This window comes from Phoxinus phoxinus, assembly GCF_949152265.1.
Source record: "Phoxinus phoxinus genome assembly, chromosome: 3".
In the NCBI taxonomy this organism is placed as follows: domain Eukaryota; kingdom Metazoa; phylum Chordata; class Actinopteri; order Cypriniformes; family Leuciscidae; genus Phoxinus; species Phoxinus phoxinus.
The window spans coordinates 32,762,186-32,777,519 of NC_136878.1; the positions used below are offsets into that span (position 1 = coordinate 32,762,186).

A 15,334-nucleotide genomic window follows, 5' to 3' on the forward strand; every position below is an offset into this window, starting at 1 on the left:
CATAATCATTCACATAACACATAGAACAGGCAATAAAAATAAATAAAAAGTAGACAGCAAAGAGAGAGAGAAAGAAAGAAAGAAAATAAAAAAGAATATAGTGCTTAAGTATGTGTGTATAAATATGGTTCAGTATTATCAGCAGGAACAAGAGTCAACTATGTTGTTTTGGCTATTAAAATGGCTATTAAAAAAAGAAAAGAAAAAAATTGGGGCAGTGCTCTGATGTGTAGTGTGTGGTTGCGCTTGGCACAAGCTTGTATTCCAGCCATCAAGACCAGTTTGGGAAAGCTAATAGCCATAGATGGCCATCATACGCTTTTTATCTCTGTTTTCCATGCCATTTCTAAACTCTGCTCTCCTCTCTCATAGTCCACTCTACGACCAGTATTGCAAAGACCACTATTCAGATGGTCACTGTGACCAGGGCTGCAATAACGCAGAGTGCGAATGGGACGGGCTGGACTGTGCCAACAACATCCCCGAAAAGTTAGCTGCTGGACTCCTGGTTGTGGTGGTCCACATTATGCCCGAGCAGCTCCGAAACAACTCCTTTGGATTTCTGCGAGAGCTCAGCAGAGTGCTCCACACCAACGTCGTTTTCCGGCACGACAGCAAGGGAGAGGAAATGATCTACCCGTATTACGGCAACGAGCAGGAGCTGAGGAAGCACAACATCAAGCGGTCACTAGATGGCTGGAACGGTGCTTCTAGCAACGTCATGAGCTCGGTAAAAAGCGGTATTTACAATATAGTAGTGGAAGGAGGGAGAAAACGCAGAGAACTGGACGAGATGCAGATCAAAGGGTGCGTATGCTACAACTGAGCCCTCATCTGCTTTAAAAATATGTTTGAATATAAATCAATAAAAATCGTGCTTTTGATTTCCATCAGCTCGGTGGTATACTTGGAGATAGACAACCGCCAGTGCTACCAGCAAACCTCCGAGTGCTTCCAGAATGCGAACGATGTGGCTGCTTTCCTCGGAGCCCTGGCTTCCAGCGGCAATCTGAATATGCCTTACGTCATCGAGGCCGTCACAAGTGAGTGTTTGGCACGAGTATTGTCGTGTGCCTCACGTCTTCCCATAATGCCCTTAATCAAGACTAGGCCTCACATCTTACTGCATGTATTCAGTAGCAACCCCCCCCTCCCCAACCTTTAACCCCACCGCCTCCTACCGCGGATTACAGGGATCACTTTGAAGTTTGTGCGTTTCTTCCTTATAACAATGAAGCAAATGTTCTTTGTGCATTAGACAGACTAAGCAATCAATGCGGCAGTCTGAGGGCAGATCCACTGGCTCCAGGCACCGAAAATAGCTAATTGATGCAAATCATGTCAACTCATTTGGCCCAACAAGACACTCTCTTGTATGGGTGATATGCATATCACCCATACATGGCATGAATCTAAAATGATGGGGGGCTGCTGCAACCTTAACCTTGTTGAATGTACCAGACTTAATGCATCTCCAAGGGTTTAGGTGAGCAGAGTTTATCATTTCAAAATCGTTAGTGGAGAGAGCTTGAAAAAAGAGAGGAGAAAAATTGATCGGGAGTGTGCTAGAAGTTGGGAGTCTTTGTTATCTCGAAAATCCTAATAAATCCTTCGTCTTTACAGCTTAAAGTGTGCGCGGTAATTTGAAGTTCATTAATCCCTCCCTTTTTTTCCCTTAAAGAAGAACGGGTAAAGTTGTCTCCTGGTACCCTGGGCTGAGAAAGGGGAGAGGAGGTGTTCTTTCTTTTCTCTTTTTTCTATCCTCCTCCTTTTCTTATTTGCCAGCTCCTTCTTTTTGATGAGAAGCGGTTAGCAATTCTGATTAACACGAACGCGTGCCTCGCTCTAGTTTGTCTGTCCATCTCCACCGATTTGTGCCTCATCGTTGCGTGAGGAACATATTCGTGTCCCTTCTGTGGGTCTGACATGTCAACTGTGCTTCCTGTGGCAGGTAAGATTGATGGACCCTCGCCCATAGAGCTCTATCCGGTCTACGTGGTTCTGGCAGGACTGGCGCTGCTGGCCTTTGTCGGCGTGGGAATGGTCGCTTCCCGTAAACGCCGCCGTGAACATGGTCAACTTTGGTTTCCGGAGGGTTTCAAGACTAGCGAGCCCAGCAAGAAGAAGAGGAGGGAGCCAGTCGGCGAAGACTCTGTTGGTCTGAGGTGGGTTCGCTGCGTCATCTTCCGATATTTTGAGTTATGATGGTATTTTAAGTTTGAAGGGACAAATTATGATGGAGGACAACTTTTTCATTTTGAAGTTTTTTTATTATTTGTTGAGTTTAATTGAATTGACTAGTTTTAGGAAGAAAGTGGAGGCTGATAATCGGAGCTTTTTGGTGTTAGAGCACAGCCTTTAAATTAGTTTTGCTGAGATGTAGTAAAGTGCAAAAAAAAGTTATTTCAGAATGTCTAATGGGTTATTTTTCTGAAAACAGGCCACTTAAGAACTGTTCAGACATTTCATTAATGGATGACAACCAGAATGAATGGGGAGAGGAGGAACCATCTGACACCAAACGCTTCAGGGTGAGCAGAGCAACAGAAAGCGCTAACATTTACATAGAAGTGAATTTAAAAAGCCTCTTACAATTAATATTCTTGCATTAATTAATACAATTAATTACATTTTTCAATCACTCATTCTCCTCTTTTAGTCTGAAGAGCAGGCGATTCTGGATTTAGATGATCAGCCAGATCACAGGCAGTGGACGCAGCAGCACTTGGACGCAGCCGATCTGCGAATCCCATCCATCGCTCCCACACCCCCTCAGGGCGAGATAGAGAGCGACTGCATGGACGTCAATGCCCGAGGACCAGGTTAGCCATTGTTGTATTTTTTTTTTTTTTTAAATAAATCCCCCATGTAATAATGATTTTGTTATTGGGTTTGCTGATTTTCAATAACAAGAGAACAGTAATTATAATGTGAATTTAATTAGAATTATATTTTAATATGTTTAGATTTATTTAGAATAAAATGTTGTTAATTCATTCAAATTTAATGTAACATTTTTAAATTACATAATATATATATATATATATTTTTAATTATATCTTTCTATAACATTTATTATTAAACAATTTGGTTATAATATATACCAGTACTGTATATATATATATACATATACACACACACACACACACACACACACACACACACACACACACACACACACACACACACACACACACACACACACACACACACACACACACCTACACACACATACAGTATATATATATATATATATATATATATATATAGTATATACACACTGTAGATACATACATATACATGGTAACACTTTAGTCTCGGGTCCAATTGTCACTATTAACTAGTTGCTTATAAACATGCATATTACTAGGATATTGGCTGTTTATTAGTACGTATAAAGCACATATTAATGGCTCATTCTGCATTACCTTACTACCTTACTAACTATTAATATGCAATAATTAGGAGTTAACGGAGGCAAAAGTCATAGTTAATAGTCAGAACTGGACCCTAATCACACACACACACACACACACACACACACACAAAATGTGGCCTCATTGATCAGATTATTACGATTTTAGAAAAAAATCTGATTTTTGTTGATTTCTACAATCACATATCTATGCAGGGAAATCATGTTATTTAGCTTACACAGATATGGAGATATTCATTTTCATTTTGTATGAGAACTCAACCTGCTTAAAATTCTCGATTGTGGATTACACCTGTTCCTCGGTTTGCACATAGTGTGTGTGCGCACGCTGTCGAGTGCTGGGATGAGGAACTGAATTGAGCTCTAAGTAGGAGTTAATGCTCAGGGCCCTGTGGGAAAAGGAATCCACTTCAAAGGCTCTGACTGAAAGATGTAAACCCCGGGGGACTGAGCACATTTTTACCAGTCTTAACGATTCATCCTGTGATATTCTGCTTACATGTGTTTTGCTAATTAAAACTCTTTATGAAATGCTCTTCTCTTTCTATAAGCACCAATATACCCCTGACAACACTTTAAGATAGTCAAAGGCAACATTCTTTTGGTATCTCTTTGCAAGTTGTTTTCCCTTTTTTCCTCTTTGTGTGGATTGATGTTTTTAAATCGACCAAATCAGGCCTGATTTGGGAATAGCTATTCTTTTGAAGCCGTGAAGCCCCTGTCGAAGTCAGAAAAGAAAGCAGCTTCTCAGAGGTGATAATACTCAGTTTTACCAGCGGTTGAAATTTCAAAGTGTGGCCCGCGTCTCTGAGCTTTACCAAACCGCCGCGCTTGATTACAATCCGTTATCGAAGCGATCTGGGGTGATTGAGAAAGGCAGCGCGTCAAATCCTACTTCGATTTGTTTGTTTCTTCGCCGTTGCTTTGGTCCATCACTTTAAGGAAAACATTTCTTTAGATTGCCGTCAGACTAGTCCTACTCAAAGGAAAGTTTTTGGCCCTTAGTATGAAGCATCAGCTATATAATGTAAAGGTAACAGACCTTCACTCTCTTTTTCCTCTCTAGATGGCTTTACTCCTCTCATGATCGCATCCTGTAGTGGAGGAGGGCTAGAAACAGGGAACAGCGAGGAAGAGGAGGATGCTTCAGCAAACGTTATCAATGACTTCATCTACCAAGGCGCCAACCTGCACAACCAGACAGACCGTACGGGTGAGACAGCTCTACACCTGGCTGCCCGCTATGCCCGCTCGGATGCTGCCAAAAGGCTCCTGGAGGCCAGTGCAGACGCCAACATCCAGGACAATATGGGGCGGACTCCATTACATGCTGCTGTGGCTGCAGATGCACAGGGAGTCTTCCAGGTATGTGAACCAGGACTGCATAAAGGAATACTGTATTAATGAAGGAGGTTTAATATTCTGTATTTCCATCGACTGATGATCCCTAAGCATGTTAACCTTTGTCCCTTATGCAGATTTTGATACGGAACCGTGCCACAGACTTAGATGCCCGCATGCATGATGGCACCACACCTCTGATACTGGCAGCAAGACTGGCGGTCGAGGGCATGGTGGAGGAACTCATCAACTGCCATGCTGATGTCAATGCCATTGATGATTTTGGTATGACTATTACACTGCCTTAATTAATTCACTTGTCTAAAAAAATTACACTTGTCTTAATTATCTGATCTAACGGTTCATTTTAAAATGCTTGTAAATTATTTTGCTGACTAAGAACAATTGTGCTAATGAATTTATAAATAAATAGATAAATGATTAATAATAATTAATGTAATGTAAATCAGAAAACAGCCCAGGTAAAAAAAGTGATCCAACAAAGGCTAGCTGCACCTCATGAAGTTGCTTGAGATAAGATAAGATACATGTAGGCTATATCTAAGATATACCAGTTTAGAAAATATGGGTCATTAAGATTTTTATGAAATCATTTTTGACTGCATTGAATTGCTAAATATATTTACAGTGCTATGCATAAGTGAAGACACCCATGCTAAAGTTGCCTAAAAAGAGGAATAAAAAAAATTATCTTTTGGAAATTGATCTTAATGCCTTAATTAATTTTTTTTGGAAAAATCCAACCTTTAAGGACACCAATTTCCTTTGTGAACGAATAATGTATCGTAAATAAATAAATGTTCTTCCTTAAAATACAGGGTGCATAAGTCAGGACACACCTATGCTAAATTCCCATAGAGGCATGCAGATTTTTATTTTTAAAGGCCAGTTATTTCATGGATCCAGGATACTATGCATCCTGATAAAGTTCCCTTTGGCCTTTGAAATTAAAATAGCCCCACATCATCACATACCCTTCACCATATCTAGAGATTGGCATGGTTTTATTTCAGTTAGCCTAATACAGTAGCTGGTTTGATTTGCATTGAGAGATGATCTAATGGAAAGTACCCAATGCCAATCTCACAGGTATGTGATGATGTGGGGCTATTTTAATTCCAAAGGCCAAGAGAATGAAAAATGATAATAATTCAAATTGAGTCCAAACATTTGACTGTTAATGTACTGTATATACTATGGCAAGATAAATGTCAGATTTATCACTATTGTATGTTGTTTTTCACATGCTAAAGCACTTTCTGTTTGTGCTGCAGGTAAATCTGCTCTTCACTGGGCAGCCGCTGTGAACAACGTAGAAGCGGCGATGGTGTTGCTCAAGAACGGAGCAAATAAAGATATGCAGAACAATAAGGTAAGCATCACTTTTCTTTAATCACAAATAATTATTTGTGTTATTGTAGACATTTGCATTATACTCAGATTAACATTATAGCACAAAACCATTGTCATTTTCAAAATGCTTTTCCCCCCACGTTCAGGAGGAGACTCCTCTATTCTTGGCAGCAAGAGAAGGAAGTTACGAGACTGCTAAAGTTCTGCTCGAGCATTTTGCCAATCGTGAGATCACCGACCATATGGATCGGCTCCCACGGGATATCGCTCAGGACAGAATGCATCACGACATAGTGCGGCTCATCGACGAATATAACCTGGTCCGCAGCCCTCCCATGCACAGCGCCCCCCTCTGCACCACCCTCTCCCCACCTCTCTGCTCTCCCAACGCCTTCATGGGCAGCATGAAGCCCTTACAAAGTAAGAAGCCCCGCAAGCCCAGCGCTAAAGGCATCGGTTGCAAGGATGGCAAAGACATGAAAGTCAAGAAGAAGAAGACACAGGACGGAAAGGGACATTTGCTAGACAGCTCGGCCGTGCTCTCGCCGGTGGATTCCTTGGAGTCGCCCCACGGGTACATATCTGATGTCGCCTCCCCACCCCTAATGACATCACCCTTCCAGCAATCGCCCTCCATGTCGCTTAATCACTTACAAGGCATCGCAGAGACCCACATGAGCGTCAACCATCTAGGCATGGGCAACAAGCAGGACCTGGCCCACATACAGTTCGATCCGTTACCCCCACGTCTCACCCATCTGCCAGTGGGCGGTTCTAACGGCTCAAACGTCATGAACGGCCAATGCGAATGGCTTGGACGGATGCACGGTAGTATGGGTCCTCAAAATCAATTCGCAGCCATGAGGAACGCCTCAGGTCAGGCCAACCTTCACCAATCCGGCCTGATGACGTCTCTCCACAATGGCCGCCCCGCTACCCTGTCTCAGATTTTGAACTATCAAAGCCTGCAGAACGCGCACCTCACCGCTCAGCCGCATCTAATGCAGCAGATGCAGAACATGCAACAGAGAGCGCAGCAGACAGGCGTCCAGCTGCAGCACCAGAGCACCAATCCACCCAGTGGCGTGAGCCAGAACTTCATCGGCGGTGAGCTGGGTGGCCCGGAGCTCCAGCAGAGCGCAGGGAACAGCATGCCCATCCACACCATAATCCCCCAGGAGACCCAGTTGCTAAACCCGTCCTCTCTGGGCCCCAGCATGGCGGGCACGCAGTTCCTGACGCCACCTTCCCAGCACAGTTACTCAAACGCCATGGACGCCAACACCCCCAGCCACCAACTCCAAGTGCCTGACCACCCGTTCCTCACGCCGTCTCCAGGTTCACCGGACCAGTGGTCCAGCTCGTCGCCCCATTCCAACATGTCTGACTGGTCGGAGGGCATTTCCAGTCCTCCCACCAGCATGCAGTCGCAAATCGGACACATACCGGAGCAATTCAAATAGAACAATAAATTGAAAAATCAAATTAAGGAACACTCCATAAGCCTGCTGACTGAAGGGTCATTAAAATGCCTCTTGTACTAACCATATTTTTTTTAATTTATTGATATTTTGTTATTTATACTTTTTTTTCACCATTTATTTTTACATTTGGGCAAAATAAATTATCTTGAAGAAGAAGGTAAATTTTTATAATGCAATGCAATGACCGCGATACACTGTACTCAAATGTACACACTTGCCTGTTTTTTTTTTTTTTTAGTTAATCTGTCATTTTTTAAATTTGATTTACACCTAATATTGTATAAATTTGTAAAGTTCTTGTGCGGGCATTTTAGAGAGCACGTTTTTATACATCAAACTTCAGTGTTAAAGTAGATTTATGTTGTCTGAAACAAGCTGCTTTTCCGTTATGATTGAATTTCTTACGTGTTATGTCGTCTGATATTTGTTTTGGTTAGGTTCTCATTTGTGTGTGTGTGTTACAAGGTTTATACTACAAATAAGTAGTGGTTTTATAACTGAACATTTGTATAGTTCAAAGTGATTTTGCTCTTTCTTTCTCTCTTTCTTGTATATTAAATTCCTGCAAAACGCAGATTTCTTAATGTCCACTGTGAATGTGGATGTGAAAGCGAGGATCTGAGCTACTTACAGGAAATACTTAATATTGCCTTGTATGAAACAGGCGCCAATATCAAGTGCTCTGTATCTTTCCTCCCAATTTTGTAGAACTGGTCACGTGGCCAAAAGTGTCTGGGGTTTTATGGAGGTGTTTCAAATTGAACTTCTCTTTACTGTACTTCCAGTTTTGTATCTTCGTTTGAGCCTATGGCTAATGTAAATAGATATATTGTATGCGTTTGTCATGTAAACAGGATTTTGTTTCAGAAATCTTAAGTGTGCCATGGAAATTTGAAATATTTTAATGCTACGTAGTTATGTTTTCTATACGCAGAACATCTATATATTTTTTTCTCAGTATCACTGGGGTAGAGACAAATATAATAAATGTAGGCTATACACACAAATCACTAGAGGATGTGCCATATAAAATAACACAATTAGATGATTTATGACTCACTATTGACCACCAATAGTTTTCCACAAAATCACAAAGACAAGTTAAAAGGTCCCAATAACGGGCTGTGTCATGTATCCTCTTTAAGCCATCAGTACTTAAGTGTTCATCAGCTTTGAACCGCACTGAGTATACAATTTCTGTAAATGTTACATATCTGCAAATGTGTAGTTTACATGCAGAGTATTTTCTGTCAGTTCTACTGTCTGTACAAGTTTCTTTGCATAATAAAAGATACCTATGTGTATTCATATTTCAGTCTCCTTTGTTGTATTTATGTCTTTCTTCTAAAAAAAATTTGTTATGGCCTATTTAACTTTTTTACTTTATTTATTCTATTTATCACGTGTATTTCTTTCACACTTTAGCTTGATTTATATCAAAGGTCAAAGCCTTTATAGACAGCAACTCAAAACAGATATATATCGACAAAGTTATCATTGCAATAAAAAGTTGGGTTTGAATATCAAAGAAAAAGGTTTATTTTTTTCTTCTTGTATTTTGATAATATTTACGGCATACTAGGGGCTGCAAATGGTTTTATTTCATTGGCCTGTCAACAGCGCCATCTGCTGCTGAGAGCTGAAAAGCGGGGCTCTTGCCAACCAGCCTTCAAATGTCTACTTTAAATCTGTACTAATTTTGTGAGGCTCAGCTATAAACATTTTGTTACATTTACATTGAATTATTTCTGCATTGAATTATTCAAAATCCTTCAAATCTAATGAGGGATCACACAGACCTTGCAGTTGGGGGATAGCCGGGTTCGTTATGATGTCACAAGAAGAATTGATGAATTCAAATACAAAAATAGCAGAATATTAATGAATTGATACTGATAAAAATGTATGCTGATGATTCTAAACCTTTGGGACCATCCTCTCAATATTCTTGAGGCAACTCTTCACAGTACTAAAATTTGATTAATTGTTTTTCTGATTATACCGCCACTTAAAAGTCCGCTTGAAACGGAAGTTGTGATAGTCTTTTCTACCCTATTGTGACGTGTATCCGAGTAAAATGGCTTCTTGAACAAGGAAAAATGTTGGCTGCGTCTGCAATCGCATACTCTTTTGAGTAGGTAGCCTTATTTTGAATAAGTAATTACTTAACGACTTCTAAAAAAAAAAAAGTATGTTCTCGCACTTCAGAATCTCAGGTCATGCGGGTACTTTTTGCCTACTCCTTTATGTGTACTGGGAATTTAGACATTCTTTTGTCACATTTGTTTCAAGTACACCTGATTCAACTAATCAAGGGCTTCATTTATCCAGGTTTGGTGCTAGAACTCATGAAGTATCTCAAATGAAAGCTTTAGCGTAAGTTCTGCCGGGAAGACTCATAGTTACGTCACTTATTAACTTCTCATCTATCCAATCGTGTTCTAATACTTACTTACACATGTCTGAGTTCGCAGATGCTGATGCCTACATTCACCTCCATCCTCCCTTCCCATACCTCCCAGGGGGTCGGCTGCTCCCCTTGTTACATATGTATAACAGTAGCTGCCTATTACATGTGCATAATAACAATCTGTAAGTACAGGCTGTTCCATAACTTAGTTACATGTTAATTACATTTTATTACATGTTATTACAACGTCTATTACTAAGTAAGTAATTAATTAATTACTCTGTATCACGAACATCGTAAAATAAAGTGTTACCAAACTTTATCATTCAATATTTTTGCTTTCATTTGCTGGTCTATTAATTAATAAATGTCATTGTGATATTATCTTGCCTTCCAAGTCTTTCCGGTAGAACTGGCTAGGTTTGTTGAGTGTCACGTTTGACTGCATGTTAGAAATTTGGCTCAAGAAGAGTCAAGAGAATGGTCCAAAAAGTTATCATCACCCTTCACAAACAAGAAACAGGATACAAAAAGACAGTGAAGGCACTAAATAGAGTCAAGCAGAGTCACTGTTCCTTTAACTCGCAAAGTTAAAGGAACAGTGGTTACACTTGGACGGGGCAGAAAAAGGCAGTATACTGTATAAATGGCTGCAACCAGATTTCTGAGAAGGAACTTTCCAGCCCTATGGATCAGCGGTATGTCTAGATGAAGAAGAATGAAGCATATGCTAAAAAGAACACTCTGCCTACATTAAGCATGGTGGAGCTCAGTGATGCTCTGAGACTGCTTTGCATCCTCTGGCACTGGAAACCTGCAGCGTGTGGAAGGCAAGATGGATTCATTGAAGTATCAGGAAATCCTAGGAGAAATCCTAGGTCATGCCGTCAGTGAGGAAGCTGAAGCTTGGACCTTCCAACAGGACGATGATCCCAAGCATACCTCAAATTCCACCAAGGCTTGGTTGCAGAAGAAGTCCTGGAAGATTCTACAGAGGCCATCACAGTCACCTGACTTGAACCCCATAGAAAATTTCTGGGGGGATTTGAAGAAGGCGGATGCAGTACGCAAACCTAAAAATATTACTGAACTGGAGGCCATTGCTCATGAGGAATGGGCTTAGATTCCTCAGAAACACTGCCAGAAGCTGGTGTCTGGTTATACATCTCGTTTGCAGCAGGTCATTACAGCAAAAGGGTGTTCTAGTACTAAAGATGATTGCCATGAAGGGTTTGAATAATTTTTAGACAGCAGAAGTCATTAGAAGTTACATTTTCAGTTGAATTTGCACTTGAAACATTTGTTGTGTTGAGCTATTTGAATTACTTTTGTTTGATTTGTTCATTGCAAACAGCAGAAAGTATGTAAATTTAGCCAATAAACCTGATTTGCAATGAGGGTTGAATAGTATGCCATTTCGGATGCAGCCGTAGTGTATGACTTGTTTTTGTCCATCATTGGTTGGATCGTTGGATTGTTGTGGTTTGTTATTGCTGTGATCTCATGTGAGTGTCAGGTCGTCCTTGCGCTCACGGCAGGAAAAGATGCCGTTGCAAGAGGGAGGGGAATTCATTTTTGATTAAAGTTTATGATGAGACATGTTTTTTTTTTTTTTAAGTGCACAGACAAATAATTTATAGTCCTGCATATAAATACTGCAATATTCCATTAAAAAAAATTAAATAGTGTCAATTTTAATTTCATGGTGTTTTTAACAACGTCTGGCTTTCAACAATTCAGGCCCTTCAACTTGATTGATGCCAGTGTTCCCCAACGCATTGAACTCTGTGGAGTGAAGCGTCAAACTGCACTGTACTCGTGATGAATTGCACATGGGTTAAGTGTTGTAACATGGTGGTCATTTTGAATAAAATTAGATAACACCTTTTGAGGTACAGCTAATGCAGAAAATTCACATAAAAACAACATAAATATGGAATAGAAACTGATTCTGTGCAACCGTAAAGTGATTTATACAACATGTTACATAACTCTTCTGCAAAACTATCTGCAATGCAGGCCTCAAAATCAAATGTCAAATGTCATCTATGTAATTAACTGCCGTGTGTTCACTCTTTTCGTTTTTTCAGACACTCTTGTTTCTTTATCTATTTGTTCCCATCCCATATGACAACCAGCAGTGCTTGGTAAATTACTTACAAAATGTAGTTACTGATTCCAAATTGCATGACAAAAAAATTAGTTAGTAATGTAATCCATTACATTACCGGCACTCATTTTAGGTAATGTAGGTAATTTAGGTAATTTTTAGATTACTTTTGACCTTTTGAAGAAAATCTTGTACCATATCTTGTACAGTGGTGGATATGATTGTAGTCAGCTACTGATTCCAAATTACATGACAAAAAATGGTGTAAGTGTCACAGATTCAACCAACACGCCATCAGCACAAGGTCCTTCAGCTCCACCTATACTTGTTCCCAATTACCAGAATACTAATAGACACACAGCTCACACTCACTCATTGTCCGGTCTCATCAGTCTCAACAAGAGAATAACTTTCCCGACTACTCACCTTCCTATACCTTCACCGTCTACTTGTTCCTTCGAACTACTATTCCTCAATCCTCATCATGCTTGTCTTTAAACCTGCAAGAAGAAAGACTTGTCAGTTAAGTGTGACTATCTGTTGAACTGCTTCCAACCTATTATGTTTACCTCTGTGTCTCATCTCCTGTTTCATGACCTAACTCGTTTATCACATTGATTTGAATAGGATAATCTTATGCCATATTGATATACAAAATACAAAGAGAGAGAAAATCTATTCCATTCTTTGTAATCAACAACAATGAAGTGCATTAAATATTACATCAGGGTTTCCCAGATTGGGGTTCATGATGGAATTGCAGGGGGTTCGTGAGTTTAACGAAAAGCTATTAAAGATGCAATGTGTATTATTTCTGAGGATCTATTGACATAAATGCAATATAAGATCCATAACTATGTTTTCAGTGGTGTATAAAGACCTTAGTTAATGAACCGTTATGTTTTTATTACCTTAGAATGAGTCATTTATATCTACATAAGCGCGGGCACCCCCTTAAAGGTGCTGTATGGAGTTTTTCTACTAAAATGAATCCATTTTTTATTAACTGTGTGTGAAGGGGTTGTAATCTCACAATAAAATGATCCACTTGGCGGGTTTTGCTATTACCTCTGAAAGCAAGTATTCCTATTTCTATGTGATGCCCCGGGTCGGATTTGCCGCGTAATCCAGTGACGTGACTGAGACCTGCATGCGCGCTCCCGAGAGTCTCGCCTCTCGCCTCGTCTACTGACTTTGCACTCAACAGCGACGACACTGCAACTTTATGACATGGAGTCTGCTAATACTAGGAAACGACTAGCACAACACAGACTCCAACACAAACTCCACATAATAATAAACAAAAGAAAGCACGCGCACGAGCACTCGCTTGTAAACGTATTGGTTGCAATCTGAAATATCACCGCTAGATGCCGCTGAAAACTCCATACAGCACCTTTAAATGAAGGTCGACATATTGTGACGTTATGTTTTTACCATAGCCAACAGCGAACAAACAGCGCTGCAGAGTTTGCTATGTGGGGAGAAATGTGCTGGTTACGTCGGCCACCTTCTCCATCGAGTTTGAAAAGGGAGGGATAGGCCGTAAGTGACTTTCTGTTTGCAATTCGCAAATCTCACCACTAGATGCCACCTAGATCACACACAGTCATAAAAATGTTAAATTTAAATAAATCATTTTAAAATAAAAACAATCCAAATAAACAATTTACTAATATATATATATATATATATATATATATATATATATATATATATATATATATATATATATATAAATTCATGGCATGATGGTATTGTGAAAGTAATTTTATTATTATTAAGTTCACAATTAAGTTCACAATACCCTCATGCCATGAATTTATATATTTTTATATATATTATCATTTGCATCATTTGCCATAAATCATACCAGCATGAAGTTACATAATCCATTCCACAATGACCGCACCTCTGTGTCTGCATTCTGCAACATGTTTTTACATAATACTTTGGGCAAAGATGTATGTCTTCTACACATTAATAAAAAAAGTCAAAGGCATGTTGTGTGTTTGCCTTGCCTGTAAGACTCAGAGCAGGGCAGTGCAGGGAGGTGAATGTTTGCTTTTCAGGATGAATCAGCGTTGAGGAGTACTTGAGTTATTATAACTGATTATACAGTATTTAATCTGGATTACTTCATCAGGTTCCCAAAATTAAATACTTGTTATATTATAATTAGATTATATTACATTTTAAAGTAGTATAATCAGTTGCTGAGGTTATTCAGTTATTGATTACATGATTACTTAGTAATCACAATTCAATGATTTGCCCTAATTTTGCCCTAGTCTTCCTTTCTAAAAAAAAAAAAAAAAAAAAAAAACCTTATTGCTTATATATTCTTCTGACAAGTTTTGTGGAATTGCACACACAAATAACTGCCACTTATAATTACATGCAAAATTAAGAGGCAATATTTTTAGTAACCGTTTTATTTTTGATTGTTTTTATTTTATCATATTTGATTGTAATTAAATTTTTTCTAATTTTATTATTAGCTTTTCATCAATTTACAAACCCCTGCAGAAACCCCAGTTTGAGAAAGCCTGACATATGTTTAATGCACTTCATGCATTAAAATACATTTTCTTTTTCTTCTTTTGTTTGTTTTGTTTGACTTTATTGTCTGTTCAGATTTACTGGACAGAAACTCATCTTTAACACTGACTTAAAAAACAGATACATCAGACAACACTGTACAACCACATTACACCACATACTAGAACACATGGGCACATTTATCTCTATCAGAAACATGGTTAAAACAAATGAAAAGTTTTCATTTTTATATAGATATCATATGCTACAATATTATTCTATTTAAATCAACGTGATAAATGAGTTCGGTCCAAATTAATCAAAAAAGAATCAGATCAGTGAGATTGCATTACCTAAAATATAGATTGCGTAACAAACTACAATCCATACAAATTACATGATGAAAATTGTAGTTAAAGTAATCTACCAAGCACAATCAGCAAAGTTTATACATTTGTTTATTTATTGTAGCCTACTTGAAAGACTGCAAGAAAATGAGAACAATTAAATATCAGATGGACCAAATGGCAGTGTATAGTTTATAATCATCAGGGAGCATTAAAAAAAATCACTTGTGTTTGCCTGTTACCTTTGTATTTTCCTATAAATTAATAAAAAGCATCTGCAAATAATGCATT

The 15,334-nt window shown here is 39.1% G+C and overlaps 1 protein-coding gene across 2 annotated transcripts in view; it reads left to right on the forward strand.

Annotated features, from left to right (window-relative positions):
• notch1b (notch receptor 1b) overlaps positions 1-8,939 on the forward strand; it is a 44,991-nt gene extending 36,052 nt beyond the window's left edge. For both annotated transcript variants that reach the window (XM_079608685.1, XM_079608686.1), the window contains exons 26-34: positions 373-807; positions 895-1,043; positions 1,952-2,165; positions 2,441-2,531; positions 2,660-2,822; positions 4,503-4,801; positions 4,915-5,062; positions 6,073-6,170; positions 6,298-8,939. In XM_079608685.1, coding sequence (XP_079464811.1) covers positions 373-807; positions 895-1,043; positions 1,952-2,165; positions 2,441-2,531; positions 2,660-2,822; positions 4,503-4,801; positions 4,915-5,062; positions 6,073-6,170; positions 6,298-7,614 — 2,914 coding nt within the window. In that variant the 3' untranslated portion in view covers positions 7,615-8,939. The remainder of the gene's footprint in view (positions 1-372; positions 808-894; positions 1,044-1,951; positions 2,166-2,440; positions 2,532-2,659; positions 2,823-4,502; positions 4,802-4,914; positions 5,063-6,072; positions 6,171-6,297) is intronic.
• The last annotated feature ends 6,395 nt before the right edge of the window (positions 8,940-15,334 follow it).